The 27,133-nt window shown below is 46.2% G+C and overlaps 2 protein-coding genes across 5 annotated transcripts; one reads left to right on the top strand and one right to left on the bottom strand.

Annotated features, from left to right (window-relative positions):
* The first annotated feature begins 269 nt into the window (after positions 1-269).
* LOC121092524 (interleukin-4-like) lies at positions 270-3,051 on the top strand. Its single transcript, XM_040603719.1, has 4 exons — positions 270-912; positions 1,172-1,219; positions 2,610-2,741; positions 2,959-3,051. The coding sequence occupies exons 1-4, from the start codon at positions 778-780 to the stop codon at positions 3,049-3,051; spliced, it is 408 nt and encodes a 135-aa protein (XP_040459653.1). The 5' UTR covers positions 270-777.
* A 1,495-nt stretch (positions 3,052-4,546) lies between these two features.
* On the bottom strand, positions 4,547-26,508 carry KIF3A (kinesin family member 3A). Of its 4 annotated transcripts, none has more exons than XM_040603456.1 (19): positions 26,424-26,499; positions 24,688-24,970; positions 22,987-23,131; positions 22,662-22,746; positions 22,080-22,185; positions 21,191-21,330; positions 20,077-20,274; positions 19,509-19,683; positions 17,722-17,823; positions 16,058-16,129; positions 14,147-14,155; positions 12,365-12,521; positions 11,300-11,480; positions 10,886-10,996; positions 9,974-10,099; positions 8,819-8,872; positions 8,627-8,695; positions 8,285-8,409; positions 4,547-7,754 (listed from the first exon to the last, which is right to left on the bottom strand). In XM_040603456.1, exons 1-19 carry the CDS (start codon positions 26,427-26,429, stop codon positions 7,706-7,708), a joined length of 2,193 nt encoding a protein of 730 aa, XP_040459390.1. In that variant the 5' UTR covers positions 26,430-26,499; the 3' UTR covers positions 4,547-7,705. The 4 variants fall into 4 exon arrangements, with proteins under 4 accessions (XP_040459390.1, XP_040459393.1, XP_040459391.1 ...); XM_040603459.1 differs by lacking the exon at positions 26,424-26,499 and adding an exon at positions 25,699-25,976; XM_040603457.1 differs by lacking the exon at positions 16,058-16,129 and having other exon boundaries at positions 26,424-26,508.
* Between the last annotated feature and the right edge of the window lie 625 nt (positions 26,509-27,133).

Raw genomic sequence — 27,133 nt, 5'->3', positions numbered from 1 at the left:
TCCCATGCGAGTGCCAGCGCTAGCAGCACCAACGCCGCAGGATTGCCCCGCGCCAGCAGCCTGGCCTTCCCCCACATCCCTGCAGGTGCCACGGGCCAGAGTGTGTTGTTCCGGGGGTCCCGTGTGGCCCCCAGCTCTCCGTAACCCCCCGGTGCCGAGAGGCGGCGATGCCCTGCTCCAGCCCAGGAGGTTTTGTCCCCGCAGGCTCCAGGCAGGGCTGTGCTTTCTGGCTGTCCCCGGCGCAGGTTAAGATAACCATAGACAGAAAATAATATGCAGATGGAGGATGCTTTGCATGATTTGGAGATAGTCAAATGATACACGAGATGGAAGAACTTGCAGGATACAGAAAAAAAAAAAGCAAAGCTCCGTCATCTGAGTGCGGTCAGAGCCGCGGTCTCCCCCGTTTGGCCACTTTCAACTTGGGGCATAGAGAAAGTCCTGGAATACGGAGAAATGCAGAATCCCCAAACCAGGCAGTTTACATACTTTTGTACGTGACCTGACTTCTAACTGTTATCTTACGGTGGAAATTTCCTATGTTGAAACGTAATGCGAGATCAGAAGAAAACCTTGACTTTTATAAAAAATACCTGTTGTCCTAATTGGATAGGAGCAACTTTGGAAAGTGCAGATAAGGGAAAAATAAGTTTTTCCTATAGGTTCAGCAATTTTACAGCCATAAATTGAGATGTTTCTTCCAGAAAAGCACACACAGGTATAGATCACCGAAATATCCAGAAACTGTGAGCTGAGGGGGTTCAGCCCGAACAGGCCATGATCATCCCGGTCCCCGTCCTGCTCATCTTGCTGGCGCTGCCAGCCTGCCAGGGCCACGTGGCTGCTCGGCTGCAGACCTCCACCTTTCTGAAGGAGAGCATCAGGCTGCTGAACGAGCTCCTGAAGACAAAGGTAGGGCTCGCTCACATGGCTCAGCCTCTACCCACTGATGGGAGGGAGAGATTGTTTCGCTGGGCTCAGCGAGAGCGATGCTGAGTCAAAGAAAGGTGCTGAGCAGGCAGGGCTGAGGCAGAGCGTGGGGCTCACGGTGCTCCCAGGGGGCTGAGAACAGGCAGGCAGAGGGATGGGTGCGGGTCTGCATGTGTCAGGATGGATCCGCATTAGCGTTTTCTCTAGCTTGATTACCCCTCTCCTTTGTGTCTTGATAAAGGTTTCCTGTGACAACATAAACATGACAAATATTTTCACAGGCCATAAGGTAAGAGAAAAAATTAACTTGTCCTTGTTCAAAAATAATCACATGGCCACGACGGGTGCTGGGAGAGGAGCTGGGGGCCAGGGGAGAGCGCGGGGCAGCAAGGAGGCAGGCGTGAAGCCCCGGCAGTCCTGCCCGTCCCTGTGCAGCACAGCATGAGGGCAAGGGGCCTGCTGCCAGCCCCGAGCAGCGACGCCGGGCTGGTCCTTGCTGCTGCCACTGCCCAGCATGGGTGCCCTCACCTTCCCGCACCCATCTCCACCTCCAGCCAAAGCAGCATCGGCTGGTCCCGGCCACCCTGGAGGGAAGGGGGAGGCAGAGGGGCAGGCGGGAATGGGCAGCCTGTGTCCTCAGCAGCACACGGCGGTTCAAGCTTTTCAGAAAGGAAGAGAGGAACTTCTTCCCTTGCCTTGGAGTGGTGTGTCACCACCCCACAGACACCCACACGTGCCTATCACACAGCATCTCAAGCTCTGGTTAGACATACTATCCCTCTTTAGCCCCTTATCTGGGGGAAGGCTCTTCAGTTAGCAGAAGATTTAATAGCAGATAATAAAGCCTATTTCTGGTCTGAAAATTGCTGCCTAAGCCAAGCTCCCCGGCACCAGAGTTCCTGTTTTCACAGAAAGCCGATGCCCTCACCTCGTGCTGCACTGGTGCATGGCAGCCAAGGGATGCAGCAGCCTCCCTCAGGGGACCGGGGCTGAACATCCCCTCAGGGGGTCCCCGCACCCTTCCTGCCACAGGGACCAGCCCTGGGAGTGAGAAATGCTGCACAACCCAACGCCCGCAGACCTGGCCGTGCTCACGGGGACTGTCGCTTATTTGCTGGTGCCATTTGGGTGAAAGCAGAGATCTGAGCAGGCAGCGCTCACAGCAAGGTGGCATCAGGACCGTCCCCCAGGGAAGACAGCAAACAGTTTTTCCATTACTGCCAGCACTTGTTAGCTCCTCACCTTCCACGTGTCTCTGCAACGGGACTTCAATCAAAGCACCTGACAGAGGCAACCTCTTCCCAGGGGCTTCTGTTAATCCCCTAGAGCCTCTGCCCACCCAGACCAGCCTCGTCCCCAGGGAGCCCTGCAGGGAGCAGCTCCCCGAGCACAGGGTCCCGCGTTCACACCTCCAAGAGGAACCTGGTGCTGTAAGCGTGTGGGTGCTCAGCACCGTGCCAGGCTCTGCCACAACCTCTCGCCCGCGGCCAAGGGCCCCCTCTGGGACAGGAACAGACCCGCGCACACACACTGCAGCCGGGAAGCCTTGACATCTCCAGCTGTACTTTCCGCCTGCCCTTTAGAACAGAAGTGTATTATCTGTGCTGTTTTAATCTGCTGCTAACAAAGCTATGACTGTACAAAAAGGGTTCCTAAAATAGCCATGTGTCTTTTTCCAGGAATACGACGACATGGAGACCTTATGCAAAGCCACCACAGTAGCCTGGGAGGGCCGGAGCTGCCACAGGCACCTGGAGGGCATTTACCTCAACTTGCTCAGTCTGGTCCAAAGGAAGAGCCCAGCCCACAAGGTAAAGTGATGCCACCCCCCCACCGCCCCCACACACGAACTGCGCCGGCTGTACAGCCCCTGGCCTTCGAGCTCTCTGCACATCCAGCTCCTCCCTCGGTCACCATTTTTGCTTTCACCCAGTCCTCTCCCGCACCACCACTAGCAACCAAGATGCTGCTGCAGAACCAGATCCCTCCCCCAGCAAACACCCTCATGGCCCTTTTTTCCTGTTACAGGCACCATGTCCCGTGGCAGCCGGCAACACTACCTCCCTGAACGACTTCCTAGTGGACTTACGCAGAGTCCTCCAACGACTAGTAAAAGACTAGGGTTTGAAGTGAAAAAAACAGAGTTTTTGTTTATGGTTTTTTTTTAAACTACAATGACACTGTATTTTTCAAAGATTATTTATAATAATTCTTTAAATAAATGTAATTTTGGACTAAATTTGCTGGCAGTGCTTAAGACTTACTCAGGCAGAAACTGGAGCGCACAGGAGTACGTTTGAAAGCTTGAAGGCATGAGCTGGAGTGTGGGCCACTGGGCTGCAGGACCCTGCTGGCAGCACCTTTGAGCTGTGGAGACCCCAGCTCCTGGAGAGACCCCTCAGCCCTCTCCCACTAGCCCCAACAGAAATGCCCAGGGGCCCCACGAGGCAGCCGTGGCTAGGAAAGAGCACCAAGGCTGGCCCCAAAGCAATGGGGACTAGGCGGATGCCACAGGGGGAAGCGATAGAGCAGCAAAGAAAGGACGGGTATTTTCTATCCACGTTGGCAAGGGGTGAATTTGTGACCCGGCAGAAAGCAGGGCACAGAGCGGCAGAGCTGACTCCAGAGAGCTGAGCAGTGACAGGTTCCTGGATGGAACCGGGGCTTTAAAAAATTAGGGAGCTTAAAACCATAAAGTCAAAAGTAATCTTTGTTACTTTGCCATATAAGTTGCAAGAAATACATGGGAGTACAGTGAACAGAGTCCAGAGTCTACTGGCACAAGGGTGGTGCCAGCAAGAGTTCCCAAAACAAAGAATTTCTCCTGCCGCGAGGTTAAGGCTCACACCAACACAAGGAAAGCAGGTCTACTGCAGGGGCAGGAGCCCAGGAGAAGCCAGAGGGAGAAGACAGGCCACAAAGAGGGCCTTGCTTCTGACACTGAACTCCGACGTACGTGCTAGAGCTGCAAAGAGACATCAAGTCTGTAGCTAAGCAGGCCCTTAGTTCTCCCTTCACTTTATAGCCTATATTCATAATATACATTTATATATATGGCATAGCCTTTTGCAGCCCAGGAGTAAAGAAGCTCCAGCAACAACAGTAGTGAAACAAACAGCAACAGGGAAGCAAAACCACACTGTTGAAGGGATGACTCTAGCATGTGACCGACCTGGGTGGTGGTTAAAGTCTCTCTAGCAACAGGGAACCAAAGTCTTGCAGGTATTTAGGTATTACCATTTTGCAGCTTACTCTGGCATGGTGTGGGAGAGCACTATGGAAAGTCCCAGGACTGTGCAGGGTTTGGTTCATGCATCAGCTGAGTCACAGTACTCAAGGGAGCTGCAGAGTTAGCAGACCACAAAAAACTTGTGAAACACCCTCTTCCTTCTGCCCTGTCTACCTCTTCCACAAGAGCTTGCTGCCCAACAACTCAGGGCTTGGCAGTGAGGATCCCCACGCACCCCAGACTCACTTCTCTAACTTCTCCAGTAAGTACTGCACATCACAGAACTGCGCAGACTGTTTTAGCTACCCTTCCTGACACAGCTTCGACTCGTTGGGTTAGAAAGATTCTGTACATACAGTCATTTGACAAACATGCACAGAGGGGAACTAGGAATCAAGAATTTTATTTCTTGGTATGAACATGCTCCAGGGACACAATACAGATATATACAGTGTAATGAATAAAGTTTAATCATAAAACAATGAAAAAATCAGAAATAAACAGTTAGAAGACCAATAAATAGGAAGACAAATTATACAAAAACTAGTAGTTCTTCCTGTGTACAGGACTGGCTAAGCAGAACTGTTGAGAAAGGTGGAAGTTGGACATGTGCAGACAGTGTAGTCAGTGAAAGGCACTAAGGACCATTTTCCCCTCCTCTTAAAGAAAGGATCTGGAACAAGTTAAATATGAAATAATTCCTTCACACAATGTTAAACAACATAAAGCATCAAAAACCTCAATGTTAAGGTCACTGTTCTGGAATGAGGGGAATCTTCTGGTAGCAAGATGCAAAGATGAGCACACACAATATATATTATGGTAATATGATTTTTGATAAATACTATAGAGCACATACTGACCTGGGATGCGAATGGCTGTATTAAGCTCCTAAAAAAAACCACCCATACAAACCAAACCCCTTCCTCATTAAATCATGTTATGGACCCACAAGACATTCGCAGATTGTCCAGGGCTAGAGAAGGCCCATATGATCAGCCAGACTCCCTGGTTTTAAAAGAAAGTTACCAGAACTTCAACAAAACACCCTCGTTATAAGGTAAGCCAAGCTGATAGATCGTCATGACCATGACAGTTCCACTTAAAGTCCTCTTGAAAGAGCAGATAATTTGTTCTCCAAGCCCCTATTAACAGGCTATTATCAACAGTTTCTCCAGTCTGCCAATGAAAAAGCTATGCAAGCAATTAACTGTTTTCTCTGCCCCAAGGCTCACTTAAATAGGTAAAGTACTATTGCTTTCAGCAGCAGGACTGTAACATTGAGTTGTAAAGCATATGCCTTCATAGTTAAGTTTTAAATACTTGAAATGCAGTGTTATGGTTCACTATGGTATCTTTAAGCCACTGATGTCTGTCAGGTAAAAGACTTTTCAACGGTCTTTTTGAAAGCTCAGTTCAGGAGAAACTCTTAAAAACAGATCGTTCAACAAATCTTAGCATAACACCACATAACAACAGGAAAACAACAGTCATCCCTGGTTCTGAGAACTAGTACAGGCTCGGACTCAGAATTGACATAAGGCCTTGGACAAAATGTCACCTAAGCCATTTTCAGTCTGTCTTGTTTGATGAGAAGTATGTCACACAAGATAAACCCAACTCTCCAAGCACATTCAAAGTAAGGTCAGCTCTTCAAGAGAAAAAAAACCTAACTACAGCCTAGCTCAACAAAAATTCTGATTTAGCTCTTTCAGTGTGAGGCTAGAAAAAAAATGCTAGTGTTTGTATTTGAATCTTGCATGAACTTAGGTGACACTCCCCCCAGCCTCAAAATAAGAGGGCAGTATGTTGTTCAAGTTATGATCCTGAAAAACACATAAAAAAAAAAAACAGGGAAAAAGCTTACATCTTGTTTAGAATAGCACTGAATATACCTCCAGAGCAAAATATGCCCTTAAAGACCAGTTTCAACTGCTACGGATCCTGTTACAGACCTGTCATAGAGCCACAAGGTACATCCAGTTAAAAGTTAATCATCGTGACAGTAAGAAAGGGGGATCAACTACTCTAAGGACTTCACAAGAACATTCTAGTAATTGCAAATGTGGCCACTAGCAAGAACTCAGGACACCCAAGAAGCTGTCTTGTTCCTTCTGTCATGCTTAAGGTCTCAATTTCTCCTATTAATAATCACAGCTTTTTAAACCTCTAGGTAACACTAAGCTTACACAGAAGTTACAGCTAATTACCACCACCCTGGCATGGGAGCTGCTAAGATGCCTGCAGCTGACATGCTCCAGCATGAGTTAAAGCACACACAATCCAAGAGATGCATTTTCTGTGACACAAAAGCAATGTATTAAAGTGATATGTGTCTATTAGCAGCATAAACATCAAAGAAAAAGAGCAGCCACCACAAATAAATGGTTGTTATTATTAGAGACCAGAATTTTTTTTTTTTCCTCTCATCAGAGCATAGCCAGAAACCTGAGATGATACAGTCTACAAAGGAATACAAGCATCAGTTATTTCAAGGTATCTTACTGTTCTGGGAAAGTTGGGCAATTCATGCCTGTTTTAGTATAGCAGAGTTAAATTCATCCTCAATTTAGAGCACTAATCCAGTGCTCTTGTAGCCAGGGATGAGAAAATGGAGCCATAACGCTCACAGTCCCAGGGCTGAAGCCAAGCCCTAGTGTTACAGCATTCCCCTTAAATAATCTCTGCTGTTCAGATTAAGAACAATTCACATACATTTAAAAAATTCCAGCTCAGAAGCATAAAAAGCAGCCAAAGCAATGCTGCAACACAGCCTTAAAAGGAGGGAAGAGAGCTCTTTTGCCTTTGCACCAAAGGCTTCATTCTCCAGAACGCTAGCATCACAAGCAAATAGACAAAAATAAAAGCACTACTTGGACACGCTTGTTTTCTGTTGCACCTAAAGAGAGCATGGTCCCTTCCCACAAGTCTCAGACTTTTGTAGTTCATGTTTCCCCTACCCAACTACTTTCTTTGTACAGCAAGACAGCAAGTCAAGGGACAAAGACTGTGTATTTGATACACAACACGATCAGGTTAACAGCCACAGTGAGGAACACTTAAATAAAAGGGTTTGATGCTCTTAAAGGTTTGCAGCCACCACATTCAAACACAGATCAGTGCAACAGAGGACAACAGTGAAAGCTGCCGGTTATGTGCAAAGCAGGGCAAAAATCAGATTTATCAGCCTTAAATTTTAGGATTTCATCAACCGTCTTGAGCTAACATCTTCTAGCACTTAAACACACATCTAGAACCCTTATTTCCTATACATTTCAACAAGGATTGCCAACAATAGTTTCCCTGCACAACACGTTTAACACATGGAATTTCACAACCGTCATATATACCAGTTATAATATTATGTTAATATAACATACGATATACAGGCAACTAAGGAAAAATACATTTTTTTAAAATAAAGCTCCATACCAGCAAGGTATGGATTTTATTAGCCATGTCAGACTGTGCCACCTCTTGAATTCCATATTCTGACCAAGTCTTATACACTCACTGATTTTTACGGCAATTCTGAACAGACCACACCTACTGCAGCAGAGAGTCAATGACGGCTCCTGGCTTTGCTGAGTGTTTTCTGTTTGGAGAGCAGAAAGGAAAGGGAAAAATAACACCATACACACATCATTATGCTGTCTAGGGAAGTCAGAAACCAGCTACATTTCAAGTCAAAACTATACAGTGTTACTCTTCCACAAGCACTTGTCAAAACCACACAAAAACAGTCCAAAGAAATCTGTGCTGAAATCTCCCCCAACAGCACATTACTTTCCAGTAATAACCGTGTATGTACTGTTGATGTGTCAGCTGTTAAACCGAAACACAGAACACAGTAAAAGCTAAAGCAAGCAGCCAGAAGACGGGAATGCAGCAAAAGGGCATCAGAAAAATTTTCCAGACAAGTCTTTCTGGTCAAGATCTTACTGTCAAAGAGATTTCAGCTTGGTTCTGTCACACTTGGCACTGGTAAACTTTATACCATGCAAAATTTTAGCATTTTGTCTTCTCATTAAGTGTTTGAAGACTTACGGTAAGTTTGTATACACAGACTTAAGCCTTCCCCTGGGTAAATCCCCCATTAAATACAGATACTCCAAAGTTCTTCACCTTCTACCCGTCTTGGGCCTGGATCTTCCTTTTGAAGTCCTTGGCCTCTCCAGCTTCATCAGAGATTGCCTCAAGCTTTCTTCAGTGTAAGCTAAGTAAACATGGGAAAGGTCCACTTCAAAGGGCTAAAAAAAAAAAAAAATAATCAAAAAACCCATAAAACGAGATCAGAATGATTTTATACACTGATCAGCAGTGCTTTTGTAACACTAAAAAGGTTCATCTCTCCAAAAGAGGAGGAAATTCAAATTGGACAGTTTCCCTGTAAATGTGCAGTGGCAGGCACAGGAAGCAGAACTTAGACTTGGGCAGTTCAATACAAGCTTAGAAAGAATCACTCACATCTTTCTCTTTTTTATCCAAGACGGGCGTCTGTTTCCTCATATTGTTTCCCGTATATGCAACACATTTCTTAAAGAAAGAAAGGTCTGTTAGTAATGCCTACTGTACACTGTAAAACTGACTACAGCTTTATCAATTTACTTCTGGGCTCAGTTAACGTTAGCTTGTACATGAGCCAGCCAGCCAGCTTACCAGCTGCCATTCTCCAATGTCTTCATTCCAGTGAACGTAGTTTTCAATCATTTCCTAGAAATAAATTAGAACAGTAATTGTTATAGACTTACACAATTCACCCTCCAGATGCCTTTTCCCGGAACATATCTCCCCTAAAGGCTGGACAAGCTGCTTAAGAACAGTCTTGACCGTTCCAAGTTGTTTTTTTCAGGACAGCCATATCACGTTCAAAAACTCCAATTTGCACTCTCAAGACTACAGAAGAGAAAAATACCACTCCCAAACTGTATTCATGGGAAGGCCATGCTTGAGTGGGAATTCCAATTACGCCAATGCCATCAGGATAGCAATAAACACACATTGTAATACAGAAAAGACAAAAGATTAAGGGAAATAGCTTTTGTATTTCCTATTCAATAGCATGCATCATATTTAAGCTCATCATGAATTTCCTGGGTATTGGGTTCACAAAGAAAACAAGAAGTGAAGAGTTCCAAGTTCAGTCTTAGTCTTACTACATTGTATTAATACCAGACATTAGCAACAACAGCTTCAAGCACAGCAGAAAAAAGAGGTTTTGAACAGACCCAGAGCATGGGCACATGGTGAATGATTTTTTTTTTTAAACCGTTAGGCAAATATGCTGCAAGAGAACAGACTAGTATATCCCTCTGCTTACAATCCCTGAAACATCATACACTGCTTCCCTAAAGCAGATTCCATAACTATAGAATTGTAGCCAAAGTTATCAAAACCTCCAAGAAATAGAACAAAGCCATTCTGCATTCATTAATCACATCATTGAGCTGGTTTTGAAGCCAAATGCACCTATTAACTCTGATCTTCTTCCAAGTGAACTTCAAGCAGAAGTCCACCGGGTTACAAGAGTCACTTGACAAAAGCACCTTTTCCCACTTTAACATTATCTGGATTGTTAGAACCAGGTGATGGCACAAACACATGAATGCAACCAAGCTGCACCTGCTCAGCTGAGCCACAGCAAAGGAAGGCTCACAGCAACATGTACCAACTCATTTGCACTACAGCTTAACAGACAAGTGTTAATTGGTTCACTGTGAACAGCTCAGGAAGAGAAAAGCCAGCTCATTCCACTTGTTGGACAGAATAAAAGTTGGAGGGTTCAGCCTGCATAGCACAATCCTACATCTTTACCTGGTAGTCCTGAGGAATGAAGTTGTCTATGATAAGCATCTGCAGACGAAGTTCCCTGCTCAGCTGCCGAATATTCTCTAGTAATCCTTCAATTTCTCTCTGATGCTCTTGTTGCAGATCTGCCATCTGAAAACAAACAAGGCATTTGAGAGGCATCACAGCTAGCTTAAGACATGGTAACAGCCTAAGAGAACAGTCTTCTGCCTATACAAGGGTTTTGGGAAAAAAAAGCAAACTCTGGTGATAATATATTAGTACTTATCTCTAAAAGAATAAACACTCTGAGACATTCTGGCTCAGAGATGGCTGAAAGGAGCATTAATTCTTAGTTTCATAAAAATGAAACTGGCCTTCTGCCAACCCAAGCTCTGCATCAGCTAAGAGCTGATGAAGAGCACGCAGACAAGTTATATCCCTGGCAAGATTTCAAGGAAAGTCTCTGATCCCAAAGACAAAATGCACTTTTCATGAAACAGGAACCTCAGACACCAGCCAAAGGGCACATTCATCCAGTGACTGAGGAAGAGATAACAAGGGCAACAGGCAGAAAGGACAGAGAGCTAAGAGCAGAGGAGCATTTAGGCTGCTGCAAAGCAGGAGACTAGACTGCCAGCTAACAACTTACTGTGTTTCAGAAATAACCAGGTTTTTTTCCTCAAAGTTCTGAGTCTCTCCATGTCTTGCACATAGCCCCTCTCAGCCTGGATTGGGGAAAAGCTCTACAACATGCCTCCCATGAAGCTCCAACACCAGACCTAATTAGATCTTTTTGAGTTACATGACCCAAATGGATGGCACAGAAAAACATTTCTAAACATATGGCAATTTCTCCCAGTGTTACAAAGCTGACTGCTTACCCTTCCCAGCTACAGTCCCTCACGTGATCACAGGCTGAGGACTTTAGACACTAACCTCTGATTTTGCAGCCATAAGCATTGTCCAAACTTTCTTCAGCTTTTTGGTTTTCCCCTGTGCTTCCTCCTGGAGGCTTGTGTACTTCTCCTCGATGTCCAAGCGTTCTTGCTGTGTGCAACATTTAGCACAGACATCCACACGTTAACATAAACAAAGAAACTATCTGCAATAGTATGAACAAGAGGAGAAACTACTTGAACAAAAAGCATTTGCCAACGGCACGGAGGCCTGGCTGAACCAGGCTAGCTCAGACCCAGTGATCGCCCTGCCACCGTACGGCCTCCAAACTCGTTAGCTCCTGCTGCACATACAGGGTAGAGCCCACTTCACCCAAATGAGCAGTGCCCAAGGCACAAAACACGGTGTGCCCTGCCATTGCTGTTTTCAGACAGCTACAGCATATGACCCCACCTCTTTCTCCTCAAGCTCCTTGCGAAGCTGTTCCGCTCTCTTCCTTCGTTCTTCCAGTTCCATATTAGATTCTTCTAGAAGCTTCTCTTGCTCCTCTGCTTTTGCCAGCAAGTCTACTCCTCCCACAATTACCTTCTTCTCCAATGCAGACAGCTTCTCCAACAGGGACTGGTGCTCTTGTCTAGAGACACAGGTAAGTGTAAAACTTCCTATCCTACAGTGCTTGCGCAGCAGCAGGTCCAGCTCAGTTGTACAGCCCAGACAGCATTCACAGGGCTGGAAAAACTTGTCTTGCTGCCAAGGGTTTAAGTGGGGGTGAAGCAGTACAAGTGGATGCAGGGAGTTGCTTGTGCTCCAGCTCCCATTGCTTTCTCAGAAGCAGAACAGGTCAGCAGACAACTCTTCTGCTGCAAGTCCCCTCTGTGAGGGGCTGCAAAGCACCAGCAATATCACCAGGCTACCCAAGGCACCCTCTCCCCAAGAGTCCTGCCAGTACAGCAATGCCCAGAGGCAGGTGCAGAAAAGGAAGTGAGTGAACAGAGATCAAGGCAGGGCAGCTGAGATACAAACCAGGAATGCTGGCTGCTGTCCGAGCAGCTTCTGACAGCAGGACTGTCCTATTCGCATGGGCCAGTGCAGTCTCAGCAGCTTTTCAGCTCCAGAGAGGGGAACCCCTACACCCAAAGTGACAAGCTCCTAAGAGTGTGCTGCAGAAAACCTGGCTTGCTATGCAGCTATTACCCACTGACCAAGGAGTACAGCTGCTCTTCACAGGTCTCCAGGGTTTGGAGGAGTCATTTATGTTTCTACTCTATCTTACACAAGCAGACAAAGTTCAGAGAAGAAAGAAGTGGCAAAAGGATAAAGTTTGTCTTTTCCATCTGTTTTAAACTCTGAAAGCAAAGTAAGCTCCTCTTTCACTTTGATAATAGCAAGAGCTGATATTCAGTTTACACAGTCTGACAGACACCTCACCATAAATCTCCCGATATCCATAACTGCACTGCAAACTAAGGAAGGAAAAACCTGTACAACCACACAAACTGCTCTGAGCAGGGTACTTACTGAGCTTTAAGCAAATCTTTTTCCCTTTTCTCCAGTTCAGCTCTGGCTTTGTTTCTTTCTTCTTCTTCCATATCAAGCTTAGTTTCAAGAGCTTTTCTCTCCTCTTCAATCTTTGCTTGCATCTCTACCATCTTATCAGGGGAAACTTTCTTTTTGCCTTTGGAAGAGACAGGGGGGGAAAATCAGTTCACAGAAAAATAAGATAGCCTCTGTATCAAGGCATTTTTTCCCCAGTTCAGATTCAACACTTGCATTTAATAAAAATTTAATTAGATGTCACCTCCAAGCTGGGCACAACTCAGTCTTTCAAATCCCTTTTTAACACTGACTAGTTGCCACCAGTTCCTACAGAGAAGCAACGCTATATAACTAACACGAACTAATGCCCCCAAAATAGAAAACACATGAAGAACAACACTTGGAGAGGGAACACTGCCCAAGAAGAAGTCTGAGCTGGAAACTCTGATGTTCTAATTATGCAGACTAGACCAAATGAAGGGAGACAGAAGACTGCCTTGACCTGCAACTACAAGAGCTGAACTATCAAGAGTTACATACTGAAGTGTCAGCTTAGCATCCCCACCACCCCTCATTCATTGGGCTCCTTATGGGCTTACCTATTGCAAAATGAGCACATAGATACTTTAAGAACACACTACTATGAAAACACAGAGACCAGAGAAATGCCAAACCGCCCTATGAAAAACAGGCTATTAACAAAACTTTTTGGTGGTATTTGACTTATGTAACAGCGACTACACAAATTTTGAAGTACTGAGGTTTACTATGACTAGCCAGCTGTGTCTTTACAACATAATTACTACCACAGCAAACCAGTAACATTTCATAGAAAGTTGCAAAGGAAGCAGCCAGAGTCTGTCTGAAGAGCTAGCCTCAAACTCCCGCGATTTTGAAACAAAGCGTGAGGTTGCTGCTCCAGGAAATCACTCTGCAAGCCCCGAGTCAACTTACATTGTAATCCCAAGAGGGCCTAAGGGAGGTGAACACAGAGATCACTGAGGGTTATCTGGAGTGAGAGCATGCCCAGCCTACGTGCATTTCCTCAAATCCGCAAGTCTCCCACAAGTCCCAAGTCTCCCTTTATTCATTGTAAGCAAATCCTTCATTTTTCCTGTGTTGTTCTTCTCCAGACATGGAAAAACAAACCCAAAAAATGTAGAATCCAGATGCCTAGAAACTAACAGAAGCCTTCAACTGTCAAGGGACTTTTTTTTCCCCCACAGTGACATAATGCATATAGTCAGAACATGCTTGAGGAAGTTGTTCAGTTAAAGGCTTCCCTTTCCTCCAGTCTTTATTCAGCTTTATACACATATATAACCTCTAGCAGACAAAACACCATATTTTTAAACATACATGTACACACATAAACACATATGCATATAGATATGTACGTATCTGTATATACATTTGTTCATGCATGCAAGACAATTAGTTTTGTGACAAGGTAAGGACTTTAGCACTAGAGCAAACAATGCCTTAGCTTCCATCTGCCAAACTTTGAGATCAGATAATAAGCACTTATTTCTGGATTTGTGGTGGGGAAAAAACCTCTCTCCAATTAGTCTTTGAGTAAGAAGCTTTCTGAAAGTGCTATACAGAGCTCATCACAGAGACAGGCCAGGTAAAGGCTTCTCACTGTTAGTGCACTGCCCTATACATTCTCAGTTTAAGAGAAAAAGGTGAACTAAACCAAGTTTTAAGACTCTTTCACAAGCTCTGCAATTTTATTATAAGGAGGTGGAAATCAATTACACCAACCTGCTTGATCTTGCATTAAGAGGAAGTAGAAAGCAAATCGCAGAGAGGCAGCATATGCATAAAAAGAGGAGGAAAGAAAACATATTATTGCCTTGGTCATCTTGGACAAAGATCATCAGCATCAGAACAAACATTCACTATATATATATGCACATTTCTAGAGTGGAAAACAGAGGATAACTGTCACTGAAAAACTCCATTAGAGCAAACATTAGTGCATCACAATTTTATGCTAAAGCAGAGAAAGTTTCTGTACTTCAGAGTGCTTTGCATATCCAGGATAATCTTCAGCTCACTCTTGCTTTCTTCTGCCCATTCAATGCAATGCAGAATCTAGAAGTACTATTATGAGCCTGCCGCAAAGATCATGCCCTAAGAAACAATTAAAGAGGGTAGATTTCTTCTCAATAACAGACCTAATGCTTCCCCCCATACTCAAGATAGCCAATTCTGTTATATTACCTGCAAAATATTAGCATACAGAAGATGCATTCTAAGTTTTAACCAAGTTTCCAAGCCAATCCTTTGCAAGATACATGACAGTTGCACATAGGGAGACTCAGCACAAGATTTCTCCATTTAATTACACAGGGGATTAGTAGGTTAATTTGCAGTAACTGATGCTTCCATAGAGGTATATAGCCAGTTTTGGTTACTCAAGCAAGTGCAGCAAAAAAGGCAGGACAGGAAAGGGATAACGAAAGCCACCACATGCAAAAGGGTCACGCTTGAGGACAGTTAATATCCCAAACCACACATAGCTATACTTATCCTAATCACCAAAAGCCCGGTGCAACTTCTATGGAAGTGTCTCCAAACTTGCAGGAGATGGACTTACTCACCCGCTGCCACATCAGCAGTTTGCTATTAACTGTCCTCATCCAAATAAAATACTCAAAGTTTCGAGCAAGCTTTGAAAGAGCAAATTTGAAGCGAGCAGATTCCAAGCCTACCATCCTATGACCCACCAAAGGTCTCCCTTAAAATTGTGATCCTTCTTAACCTTCTATCATGCTTTCTCTGAGCTGATGCCTTCTACTAGTGTAACTAGTATAAACGTGATTGAAGCATCCAGTAATACTTTCCAGACCCTCTCCACACAGGGAGGGGAGCAGACTGCATCCATACAGATAACCACAACAGTTGGTGAAGTCACTACAAGCCAAGTCCTAAGATGTGATTTCTTTCTTTTGTCATCACTAATTGATTGTTGAGTTTTTAAAGTCACAGAGCCCTCTCTCTGACCAGGAGCAGACTTCTTCACTTCCAGACCACAATCTAGGTGCCTTGTCCTCTGAATTAAACCCCACTGATCAAAAACGTAATATCATGGGGCAGTTAAACCCCAACCACCATCAAGGGTGAGTTTTGTTGTTGTTTTTTTTTAAGTACCTGCCAAAATAAAGATGATCAACCAAGTATTACCACATTTTCTTTGCAAGTAAAAACATACTGTTGATTGCTCCATTTGTTTTCTCCAGAACTAATTCTGAGAAGGCAGAGCCCAGTATAACACAGCACAACCCATTTCACCTGTCCAGCTGTTCTTTTCATAAACTCACACTGTAGCAACTCACATAAAGTTAGCTCAGGCTTTTTCCTGATATTTTAAAGGGAGCATTTAATACAGAGTTGCAAACTTTTTAACCTTTTTTTTCTCAGTTGTCTTTGAGCCTTGCTCAGGTAGCATACTAAATTACTTCCTATTCTCTCTTGTACCTGGCTAACACTGTGCACATTGAACAACTGTTTCAAGCACAGAAGCAGCAAAGGAAAGGCATGCTTTAGCAGAGTTAAAAGCTCAGGTTTATCTTTCCAACAGACATAGCAGGGAACGGTGCAGCATTGCAAAATGGAGTGTGCAGATTATGGAGAGGCCAAAGCTTAAAGGACTTAAGAGCTCCCACTCACTAGTGAAGGACTTATCCAGAGGTTTCTCTATGACAGAGCATGTGGAGTCTGAACTACTGCTGCTGCTACTGCCTGGAAAACAGAAATGCGTCCCACAGAAAAACCCAGAGAGGAAGAAACATGCAGATGGGAAGTTAGTTCTGAAGTAAAGAAACCCAGTCGGGCCAGCAACCTAATTCAGAAAGGCACAAGTTCCCTTTAGGAAGCATTGGCTAGGATCCCTCCCAGACTCAGCTTGCAAAGCCACCATTTCCCAGCACAAAATAGCATGCTCAGAAAGACACTTCAGTTAAAACCCATCTTAACCAGCCTACAGCCTAAAACAACATGCCAAGGCAGCTTTCATTTCAAGCAACAACAGCACAGACCAGATCATAGTGGAGAAGGCTGTGGATATCTGCAGTAGCAGAGGATTCAGTGACCAGGAGTCTTTTCCAGTCTTATGTGCGTGGCAACGTGCACTCTTCCCTCCAGAAGGCAGAATCGGCTTAGACAGTTACTGTGCATACTGCTGCTAAGCACCACCCTTACTTGAAGTTAACATAGCTAGTTTGGAACCTGAGCAAGTCAATTATTTGCCCTCTACTCCTTTCAAGCAAAACTTTGAAGGTGGTCTCCTCTTAGGAGGAGATTTGGGCAGGACTTCGTTTCTTGATGGAGACAGTGGTCAATCTTTTCACTTCTAGAAATTGCCAAAAGGTGAAAAATGAAGTCAGAGTCATTACAGCTATCACCAAAGACACGACAAAGGTCATTTACAACTCCACTTGGACAGATAGTAAATGAAGAAAGCGCATCTAAAACGGGAACACTTAAAAATCCTGTTAAACTGATGTGGGTGCTTCAGGACAGGAAAGCAGTTTGAATGGCAAAATCAGTCTACTAGACAAGCTCTAAGTTTAGGTGTAGCGTTGGGCTTGATTTCTCTACTACCCATGAGGAAATGTCAGAGAGGTTCTGGAGCACAGCAAGCTCCCTGGGAGCCACAGCATCCCATGGTACACAGTGACCTGCAGTTGTAGGTTCAGCAACATCCCTTTGGATTTAGATGTTACACAGTTGTTTAACACTGATGTGGGACAGAGCCACGGGGTTTCCAAAATGCTCCCAAACAAGGGGTGTGCAGTTCCCATTCAGCCTTTCAGCTTGCACAGAGACACCCAAAGGTCAAGTTTTTCCTCTATCAACATAGAGCAGGACACCAGAAAAGTCAGTTATTGAACATCCATAAGACAGATGAATCCTTTGCCTAAACCACAGCCAAAATTCCCCTCCAACCATTCCCATGGTTACAAAAGCCACATCTGCCTACCACTGATCTTTGGTTCCTTCTTCCTCCCACCTCTGTGAGCAGGGGAAGTTCCACACCACGAGTCACAAGCCATACACAGCCACCTTGCGGCAACCAAGGAGCCACCACAAAAGAGAATGTTACCACAAGCACAACTACCCAAGTGGAAGCAGATACTACACAGGTTCAGAGCAGTCCGTCTACAGAGATGGCACCAAATAGCTTCATTTCTAGAAGAGGCATGATAATTGCAGCGGCAGTAGGGCAGCTCTACAACTCCACTTTTCCCCACCTGGCTCTGGCTACAGTTTCTGACACCAGTTCCTGGGTAACAGGAGACTAGTGGCACTGACAGGAATCTCTACTGCCTTACCCCGCCGTTTCTTCCGCTTCTCCCCATCGTCTCCAATCTCCCCATCATCATCTTCATCCTCCTCTTCAGAATCACTGCTCTCTGAACCAGATATCTCTTCCCCTAAAAGAGAAGAGTGTGCTTTCTGATGCGCTTTCCTTCACCTTGTATCAGCTTGTTACTGTGACAGCAGCATTTGCCCAAACCCAGCAGTATCTGACATGAGCACCTGCAGAAGTCATTAAATGTTGAGTAGACAGGCAGATTGCCATGGCTCAGGAAGCTTAAGGAAAATCAAGATAAGCAATGTAATACTGTGAAGTCACTGTGTGTACGTTAAAGCTCAAATGGGTGCCTTTCATAGCAAATAAAGCATCCCTTGCACTGTCAAAGCACTAAGATATAATGTTTTCCTAGCAGAGTCTCCCCATACCGCCTCTTCCATCTCAGATGGAATATTAAATGGTCAGATAAAGTTCCCACAAACTTGAGACTTCATCAGACACCTGCATACATGAAGCTAGACGGCTGTTAATTGACAAAAACATCCAGTTTCACAAATGTTTATCAGTGTTGCCACTGCAGATATGATGCTCAGATGTGTTGGGCCGAGTTTGGAAACCAAACCAAATAGAATTCAGCATTTAATATCCTGGCCTCCAAGTAATGTTAGCAAACATAAGGCTCTTTGTTCTGTAGCTTAGGGTCTAAAATTTAAGAAGCCACCCTCCACCCACCAGGGATGGAACAGCTACACCCAGCTCCCAACCATTGAAAAAAACATTACTGACCATTTCCTGCTTCTCCCGAATGGGGCAGAGTCCAAACAGCAAGCCATGCTGGACTTACTGCTACAGCCCTTCTGTGCTGTGAGCATCTCTCTGGAGAGAGATGTTGTGCCAAGGTCATGGTTTAGTAAACTCCCTCTGGCAGGGTCCTTCATAGAATCACAGAATGGTTTGAGTTGGAAGGGACATTAAAGATAGTCTAGTCCAGCCCCCCTGCCACAGGCAGGGACACCGGCCACCAGCCCAGGTTGCCCCCAGCCCCGTCCAGCCTGGCCTCAGGCACTGCCAGGGATGGGGCACCCACAGCTGCTCTGGGCAGCCCGTGCCAGCACCTCGCCGCCCCCATGGGAAAGGATTTCCTCCTAATACCTAGTCCAAACCTCCCCTCTTCCAGCTTAAAGCCATTCCCTCCTTTTCCTACCACTACACGCCCTTGTAAAAAGTCCTTCACCAGCTTTCCTGTAGGTCCCCTTTAGATACAGAAGGCTGCTATAATGTCTCCCCAGAGCCTTCTCTTCTTTGATGCTGATGGACTAATAAGTGTCACAAGGCCAAAGTTACAGAGCTTAAAGAAGCTTCCTGTTTCTCCATGTAGTGTTTCTCCATGTAAGCCCCAGTTCTAGCTCCACAACTTTGGTTCGGTTTCCCCCCCCCCCCAAGAAAAAACCCCGCATCCCTCCTCCTCGAACTGGGAAAACATTTGGACTTTACTTATTGTGTGTTTTAGTTCCCTATACAGTGTTCAGAGCCCTCCTGCTCACCAGGCAAGTCTGGGCACACCTTGCTTAGCCCAGAAGCCACCCCTTAGCCCAGGGCCAAGTGCCACCCAGATGACAAAGCCAGGTCCCCCCCAGCCCTTGGGATGCCTCTCCCAGAACCCCCCAGGGAAAACACCACCAGGACACTGACCTGCACTGGCTATAAAACTCATGTGACATCTTCAAATAGCAAAGAATGTTCACACTCAAACTGAATGAGCATTGCTGCAGAGAGAAACACCAGGAGGAAGGAGAATCTCACCTTCTTCCAGTTTTTTCTTAAGCTCTTCAATTTCTTTCTGAAACTGGCGGAGCAAAGCATCCTTGGGGTCTTCATTAATCCTGGCCTTGTTCTTTATATTCTTGGCTCGGTTTGCATACCTGAGAGTGCTGATAGTCTCATCGTAGTTATAGTCTGCTGGTCCAATGTTTGCACACTGTGACACACAGAAAACCAAGTCACCAGAAGACAGAGTGTCAGAGCCTGGAACAGGTCATTTCAGGGACCCATCCCCAGCTTTGCAAGTCTCACACTGCTACTCTTTCCCAAGACTTCCTGCTGTTTCTACACCAAAGCTGGTTTTGGCTACCCAAGCATAGCTTCTATTTGATCACGTAATGTACATGTATACATTTGCCCTGTGCTTAGAACCTCACCTGTACAGAGGCAAAGATAAGAGACAGAAAAATATGTATATGGAAGGTTCTCTGAGCTGCAAACAGCTCTGAAAAAGAGGTAAATACCTGCCTGTTCTCATGGCAAAGTCACTATGCTATCCCTGTAAAAATGCAGCTTGACAGCTAGCACTGGAAAGGGCGTCTCAGCTTACCATCATGGTTTTGGAGTTGCCCCCCAGAGAATCCTGAAGGAGCCGTGTAAGTTTGGAGTTACGGTAGGGCACGTGGGTGCTCTTGCCATCCACCAGCGCAGAGATAACATTCCCCAGCGTCGAAAGAGAGAGGTTGATCTTAGTAGCTTCCTTCAGCCGCTGCCCTGTGGCTCCAGTTTTCGCCTGCCTTTCAGAACCCTGGAAAGGGAACAGGAAGCAAAAGTTACAACAGATCCTCTAACACATCTCCTCCCTCCAAATACAATCAACTACACCTGAAGTCATGCTAGCAGCCATGTCACTTTCATCCATTATTAAGAGAACCTAGCTAAGTACCTCAGACACTGTTAAAAAGACAAGTCAAACAGGTCTTAACTAAAGCTTTCAGTGCCAGCAAATTCTGGATTGCTCAGAGTAATGCAGCTAGGAAAGTGAAGATTTTGTCCCTGTGAACAAAAGCGTTATAAGAAGCAAGTCAACAGTTACGAAGCACCTAGCTGCAGCTGCTAAGCACCATCTCCAGCCTTTCCTATCAGCAGATCAAGGAAGAAAAGCAACACTGAAATTACTGTAAAGAGCTTCATAGAGCAACCTAAACATACATCATGTAAATACAGTTAACATGCAGACACTGAATGCATTTAATCTCCCCTTCCCTGCACCTTCTCTGAGGAAAGCTACTCCAGCATAAAGTTCAAGCCAAAGATGCATTTTGCCAGCACGGTTACATTGATCCAAAGTGAGTGACAAGAGGGAGGGAACCTGCAAGTGATGAACTGCATGATAACAACCCCAAAAAAACCACCCAGCCTCTTGAAAAGACCCAGTTATGCTGTCCAGAGAGCTCTTTCCAATGTAGTTTATCCATTTAATGATTATTTTATAGAAGCAAAAAAGCCCTTTTACCAGGACAGGCTCTAGCTACACTAAAGACTCTTCCTAGTACACTTCTGATTTAAGGCCCCAAATGAATACTTCACAGAAGTCAAGTATCAAACAGAAGGTGGGCTCTAGCCATGAAACAATGGCCATGCCCTTTACTGTGCCTTCAAGAGTGCACACATGAGCAGCCATGCGCACCATGCATTATGGCAGACCCAGCTGGTCTACTTACAGCAAGATCAACGAGGTGCAGTTTGCCCATGCGCACATGCATGTTTCCATCAACCCCCTTCTCACTGCACTCAATAGTGATAGTGAAGATGGCGTGCGAACGAGAGCTGTGTTCATTCATGTTTGTGGCACCAACAGAACCTTTTAATAGAGAGAAAAAGCAATGTTGTCTTCAGAGTTAATCACACTCTCCCTGCTCTCAAAGAGGACTCATCCCAACCCTGTTTTTCAGAATGTGGAAGAGGGATGCTCAGACTCGGCAAACTATTCTTAGGCACTGAAGTTGCAGCACCTCTCCAATCTGGACTAGCAGAAGAGTTACAGCCTGCTGTAGCTCTAAGCCAGCCACAGACTCTCATCCCAAGAGCAGCAGTAGTTCTCATCTGTTTCTTTAAGGCTACAAAGATCAGTAGTCTGAGGTATTCACAGCTGATCCCTGAAAAAAGCTGTATTTTGAGAAATCAGAACACAGTAATCCATGACAAGAGCAATGGTAGCCAGAACTTTAGGCCATAAAAGGATCTGAGCTTAACTAAGGAGTCTTCCAGAGAAGAAAAACCCTCCCACTCACAGCACAGGGCTAGTTGTTCATCCTGATCAGAAATGAAGAGGGAAAAGGATCAACACACACACACACCAGTAGTTCTGAAAATATCAGCTGCCCTCATTGCATCCTCCCCTTTGCATTTCCCCCACTGACACTGGCCATTGTGGGAGGCACAGCCTTCTTTATTTGCCCCTGCAAAAATGGGTTTGGGAGGAGTTACCCTTTCTGCTCTGCTCAGCTAAACAATCTTTCCAGTGCTAGAACCAGGATCTTACTGTGGTCTCATAATCAGACCTTTCTTCTGCCTGAGCTATAAAAACCTGCCCACAGCAAGGCTACGTACGGTTCTTGTGGCCCAGAGTCATGATTCTGTCCATATCGTCTGCATTGTTTACGACATAAGCTGAAAGGTCTTTGATATAAACTCCCACATCAGGTCTCTCTTTAACCTAAGAGAGAAACAGTTTAGACTGAGCATCCTTAGGAGATCCCCAACAGCAATTTTCAGTGGCCCTGTCAGTGATTTACTCCTCCTGGTTCTGGTTTGCACATAAAACACCCCAACACTCAGAATCAGAGCAGCTAAGGAAGACTCATGCAGGACAATATTCCACTGTTTCCCATGGTGGCAAACAGTGACTTTACATCTCAGGCTCCAGTTTCTAGAAAGACTGCCAAGGGGCCTTTGGGGCAGAACTGCAGACACAAAACTGACTCAGATGGAACAGCCCACTTCTCCCTGTGCAACTGACCAAGTGCAAAAGAATCAGAAGTCAGTGATATCCATCTGCTGTTCCTTAAAGGAAACAGTACACATGCCAAGAAGCCAAACCTCCCACTTCCCTTCAAGTGCTCCTCTTGTCTTTAAAATATAAGATTGTTCACTGGTTCAAAAGAAACATTATATTCAGAACAACAGGCTCACCTCTAATCTCTGTGTCTGGTCTTTCCCTAGCAGGTCCCGCACTTCTTCATTGTAAATTTCCAGGTAAGACACACGAACTAAAAACCTGAAGATAAAGAGTCAAGTAGCTTCCTTAGCAATACATTTGCAGAAATTCAACACAATCACAGAGTGCAAAGAAAACACAGTGATATACCAACACAATCCTGCTACCCCATCAAAAACTGCCCGAGTAGGAGTCTTTCAGCTAGGGCCAGAGGTACCATTTCAGTTGCTATTGTCAAGGTCAGGCTCCTGCTACAGATGGATATACAAAAGACAGAAGCAATGAAGAGAAGCTGTTTACCTTGTATCCCCCTCTGCCTTGGCAATGTGACCAAATATATGAGCAAACGAATTGGGAATGATGCCTCTAAGCTCAGGAACTGCTCGGACCCCTTCCATGGTGAAAGTTTTGCCTGTTCCAGTCTGCCCATATGCAAAAATAGTACCTGAAGGATAAGAAGACATATGAACAAATTCTAAGAAGCTGCTAACCAGTTTTACCTCAACCCTTCTTAGCCTGATAGCACTAAACACTTCTGTTGTTAAGGACTTGAAATTTTCCACCCATGCAGTAGATACTGTACAAGGGTGAGAGCAAAAGAAATGCTGAACAACCACAGCAAACAGGGCCGAACCACTGTTTTACCCAGCCTGCAAAATATCCAAGAAAAAGTCAGCTTGTTTTAACTGTGCAGCATGATTAAAGTACAGAGCACTAGTACACTTAGGTCTCACACACAAATAATTAAGGCAAGCCCAATTAATAACATGGTCAATTAGAGGAAGATCATGATACACCAACTACAAAACCAACTCCTGCTAGCACTCTAAGCCACAGCAGAAACAACATGAGGCTTCTACAACACAGGCCACAGCACAAGCCCAGTTCTGAACCTGCACATGCAGCTACAATTTGGACTAGAGAATCAACCTGCACAGGAAGACATCCAGAACCTTCACTGAAATCCCAGACTCTAGTACTCCAGAAACATACTGGTTCTTAAGTTTAGCCTAGCACAGCTGAAAAGTCAAGTCAGAAAAGCTGAACAGAAGGTTTCAGTTGCAGACCTACAGTGATGGCCTAGTCCAACTGCCTGACCAGTTCAGGGTTGAGCACAAGTTAACGCATGTTGTTAAGGGCACTATCCAAATGCTTCTTAAAACACCAACAGGCTTTAGAGGGGTGGTCAACGCCTAACAAGCCTGTTCCAGTGTTTGACCACCCTCTCTGTAAAAAAATGCTTCCCCAAGGCCAGTCTAAAGCTTCTGTGGTACAGCTCTGAACCATTAATTTTTCAACCACGAATTTCAATCAGCTGAAACCTGGGTATGTTAGCACAAAACTTTATTAGGCATTTTACAAGCCTTTAAGAATTTTTAATATACTACTGTTTATAGCACACCGTTACAGAAAACAGTAATTCACTTCCTTACTAGCACCTGCTTTCCTCTACACAATACATTTACATGCACCACACACACACATGTAAATCATGGTCATACTCTTCCCAGCTGTAGGAAGCAACAGACTGTGTGGGGTAGGACAGATGTGTTTAACTAGTCATCTTAGTTTAAAACAGCAAAGTTCAGAGGAGAAAATACAGCAGTTATATGCACAAGTCTGGTATGCATACCTAGTTACTGCAGGACCGTGGCAGCTGCCTGGTTACTGAAATTGTATAGTGAAGAGCCGCTGAGGATTCTAATAATGAGATAAAGCGCATATCTTTTGCAAACAGAAGATACAGAACAAAAACAATTCAGCTAACTAACCTCAGCCAAGTCTTGTTCATCACCAGTCTCCCACTGTTAATGATCATAGTAGGCACAGCCATCAAGTTCTCAGAACATGTACCTTCAGGCTATTTTAAGTCAGATGCCACAACAGAAACTATACAGGGCTATAGCCCTCAAAGTGAAGCTAATTTAAATAAGATCAGCAAAAACTCTAACAATGCAAAGAACAGGAGATAGGATCCTCAACTTTAAACAAGGGACTTACCATTGTACCCTTCTAGGACAGAATCAATAATAGGTCTTGCAGTTAAGTTATAGACATCTAGCTGTTTACTCTCTGGTCCAAACACTGTATCAAACGTAAATGTCTTGGGAGGCTCATTGGATGAGTCTGTTTTATGAACAGTTATAGTTCCTCTCATTTCATCCACATTGACTGCCATTTTGTAGCCTGTAGCTTTCTCTCGTTCATTAAGAGGCCGGCATCGAACAACAACCTTGACATTATCACAGCTCTCTGGCTTGTCCAGCTTCTCAGGCTTGTTGATCTATAATTATTAAAGAAGAAAAAACCACCAAAGGCTGTAACACCACTGTTAACATACTTGCCTGTTTAAGCACAAACGACGCTGTTGAATCAACTCAGGCAGATGCCTATGTCCATAGGATTGCAAACTTGGGGACTTAAAACCAGAACTGGTGTATAATTAAAGCTGAGAGAATAATGTACACTTACTCAGCCAATGCAATCGTTTTCTGTTTGCCAACATGGAAACCAATCAAGTAAAATTTGATAATTCCACATTCAATATCATCTAAGAATTTCTTTAAGAAACAAGTTCATGCTTGCAAACAACCTGCAAGCAGTTTGCTGGAAGTAGGTGCAGCCATGCCATTGTTAAACACCAACACCGACCATGCTCCCTCACTGGAGCACACAAGTCTCAAACCTTAAAGATGACATAAGCAGACACCAGTCAGCACTGGCTGAAGGGCATTCATTAAGTTACAAGCTTCAGTACACTAGCTGAATTTTAATCATTTAGGAAATTCAAAAGGTGCATTATAAAGTCTCACAAGCCTTTTCTTTCACAAAGTAGTTAAAAGTTTTGAAGCACCACCGATTAATTTGATGTCACATGCTTCTCCTGATTAAATAAACCTAAAAGCCATTTGATATAGTAAAGTCTCAACCACAGCCCTTGGTGCTAGGTGCTGCAGCTGATCATTTAACGACTTCTAAAGCAGCTGTCTCGGATGTCAACAAGAAACAAACCCCGTTTCCAAGCGCCTCTCCCACCAGCTGCCTAGATTCCTCTCAGGCCTTCGCAGAGGCCAGGAACAGCTTCTGTTCCTCTGGCGGAACCAGAGCGATCAGTCGCGTCTCGGCGGGGAGGATCCCCCAGGGCCGTTCCACCACCGCGGGTGCAAGTTTCTGGCATCAGCTGCCGAATCAGCGACCCCAGCGCACCAGCCACGCCGCCCTGCGCTGTCACCCGCAGCCGCCCAGCGGAAAGCCGGCGGGCCCAAGCGCTGCCCAGGGCAGCTCCCAGCCTGACACCCCGACCCCCCAGCAGCGGCTCCGCCGCACCGCGCCCCGCACCGACAGCGCCGGGCCGGGGCCGCTGCGGCTCGGGCGCGGAGGCGAGACCTTCCCGTGAGAGGAGGGAGAGCCCGGCCTCGGCCTCCCGCCGCCTCTGCCCAGAGACCTGCCGCCACGCCCCGCCGCCTGACAGGCCAGCACAGGCCGCCCGCCACCCCCCACCGCGGGCGGCCCCTCACGCCGGGAGCGGGAGCAGCGGGAGCAGCAGAGGCTGCGGGGCCTGCGAACCCCCCCCACGGCGGGCGCCGCGGCTCCTGTCAGCGACAGGCCGAAGCATGCGGGAACCGGACGACCCCAGGGCCGGACTGCGCCCCCTCACGCGGCGGCGGCGGCCGCCAGCACTCCCCGAGTCGCGGCCCCGAGGGCTCCCTCCCCGGGGCGGCCGCGGCTGGGCTCACCGGCATGGCGGCGGCGCGCGGGCGGAGAGCGGCGCCGGGCGCGAGGCACCCGCCGGGCGGCACAACGGAACAATAACAGCACCGCGCCTGCGCCCGCCCCAGCCGCCCCGGCCCGCAGCCAATCCCCGCGCGCTGCGGAGGCCGCGCACCCAATAGCTGGCGAGGAAAGGAGGGGACCGGCCTGCCCCTCGCGGCCATAGGAGCTCGGCTGCAGCCAATGAAAGGAGTGGAGGGGCGGGGGGAGGGCGGGGCGTCGCCATGGGAACGGCGGGGGCGCGGAGCGGGCCGTGGCGCCGCCCTGGCGGCCTTGCCCGACGGCCCCGCATCCCGGGGTCCGCTACTGACAGGCCTCCATGGGGCTGGCAGAGCTCTGGGGGTTCTGACAGGGCTCCAATGGGTCTGACAGGGCTCCAGAGCTGACCAGGCAGCAGCCCCAGCCAGTTCTCCATACAGGCAGAAAATCCATATCCTTCTTTTCCTGAGCCCTGATCGGTGCCTCACTCCCCCCTCTACAGTATTTCTGCACAACCAAACCCTTCTGCTGGCCAGTCGCAGGGCACTGTTCCAGTCGCTGCTCCCCGTGCTGCCTGTGCTCGGACACCAAGGACTGGGATCCCAGAGTATGGCCAGGAATAACCAGCAGCAAGCAGCGAGCACAGAAACAGACTGGGGACTGTAAGTCAGTTGTGCTGTAGTTTTGACAGAGGGCT

Source organism: Falco naumanni, chromosome 8, assembly GCF_017639655.2.
Source record: "Falco naumanni isolate bFalNau1 chromosome 8, bFalNau1.pat, whole genome shotgun sequence".
In the NCBI taxonomy this organism is placed as follows: Eukaryota; Metazoa; Chordata; class Aves; order Falconiformes; family Falconidae; genus Falco; species Falco naumanni.
Note: the sequence above shows the minus strand (reverse complement) of the source record. Positions and strands in the feature narration are given on the sequence as shown.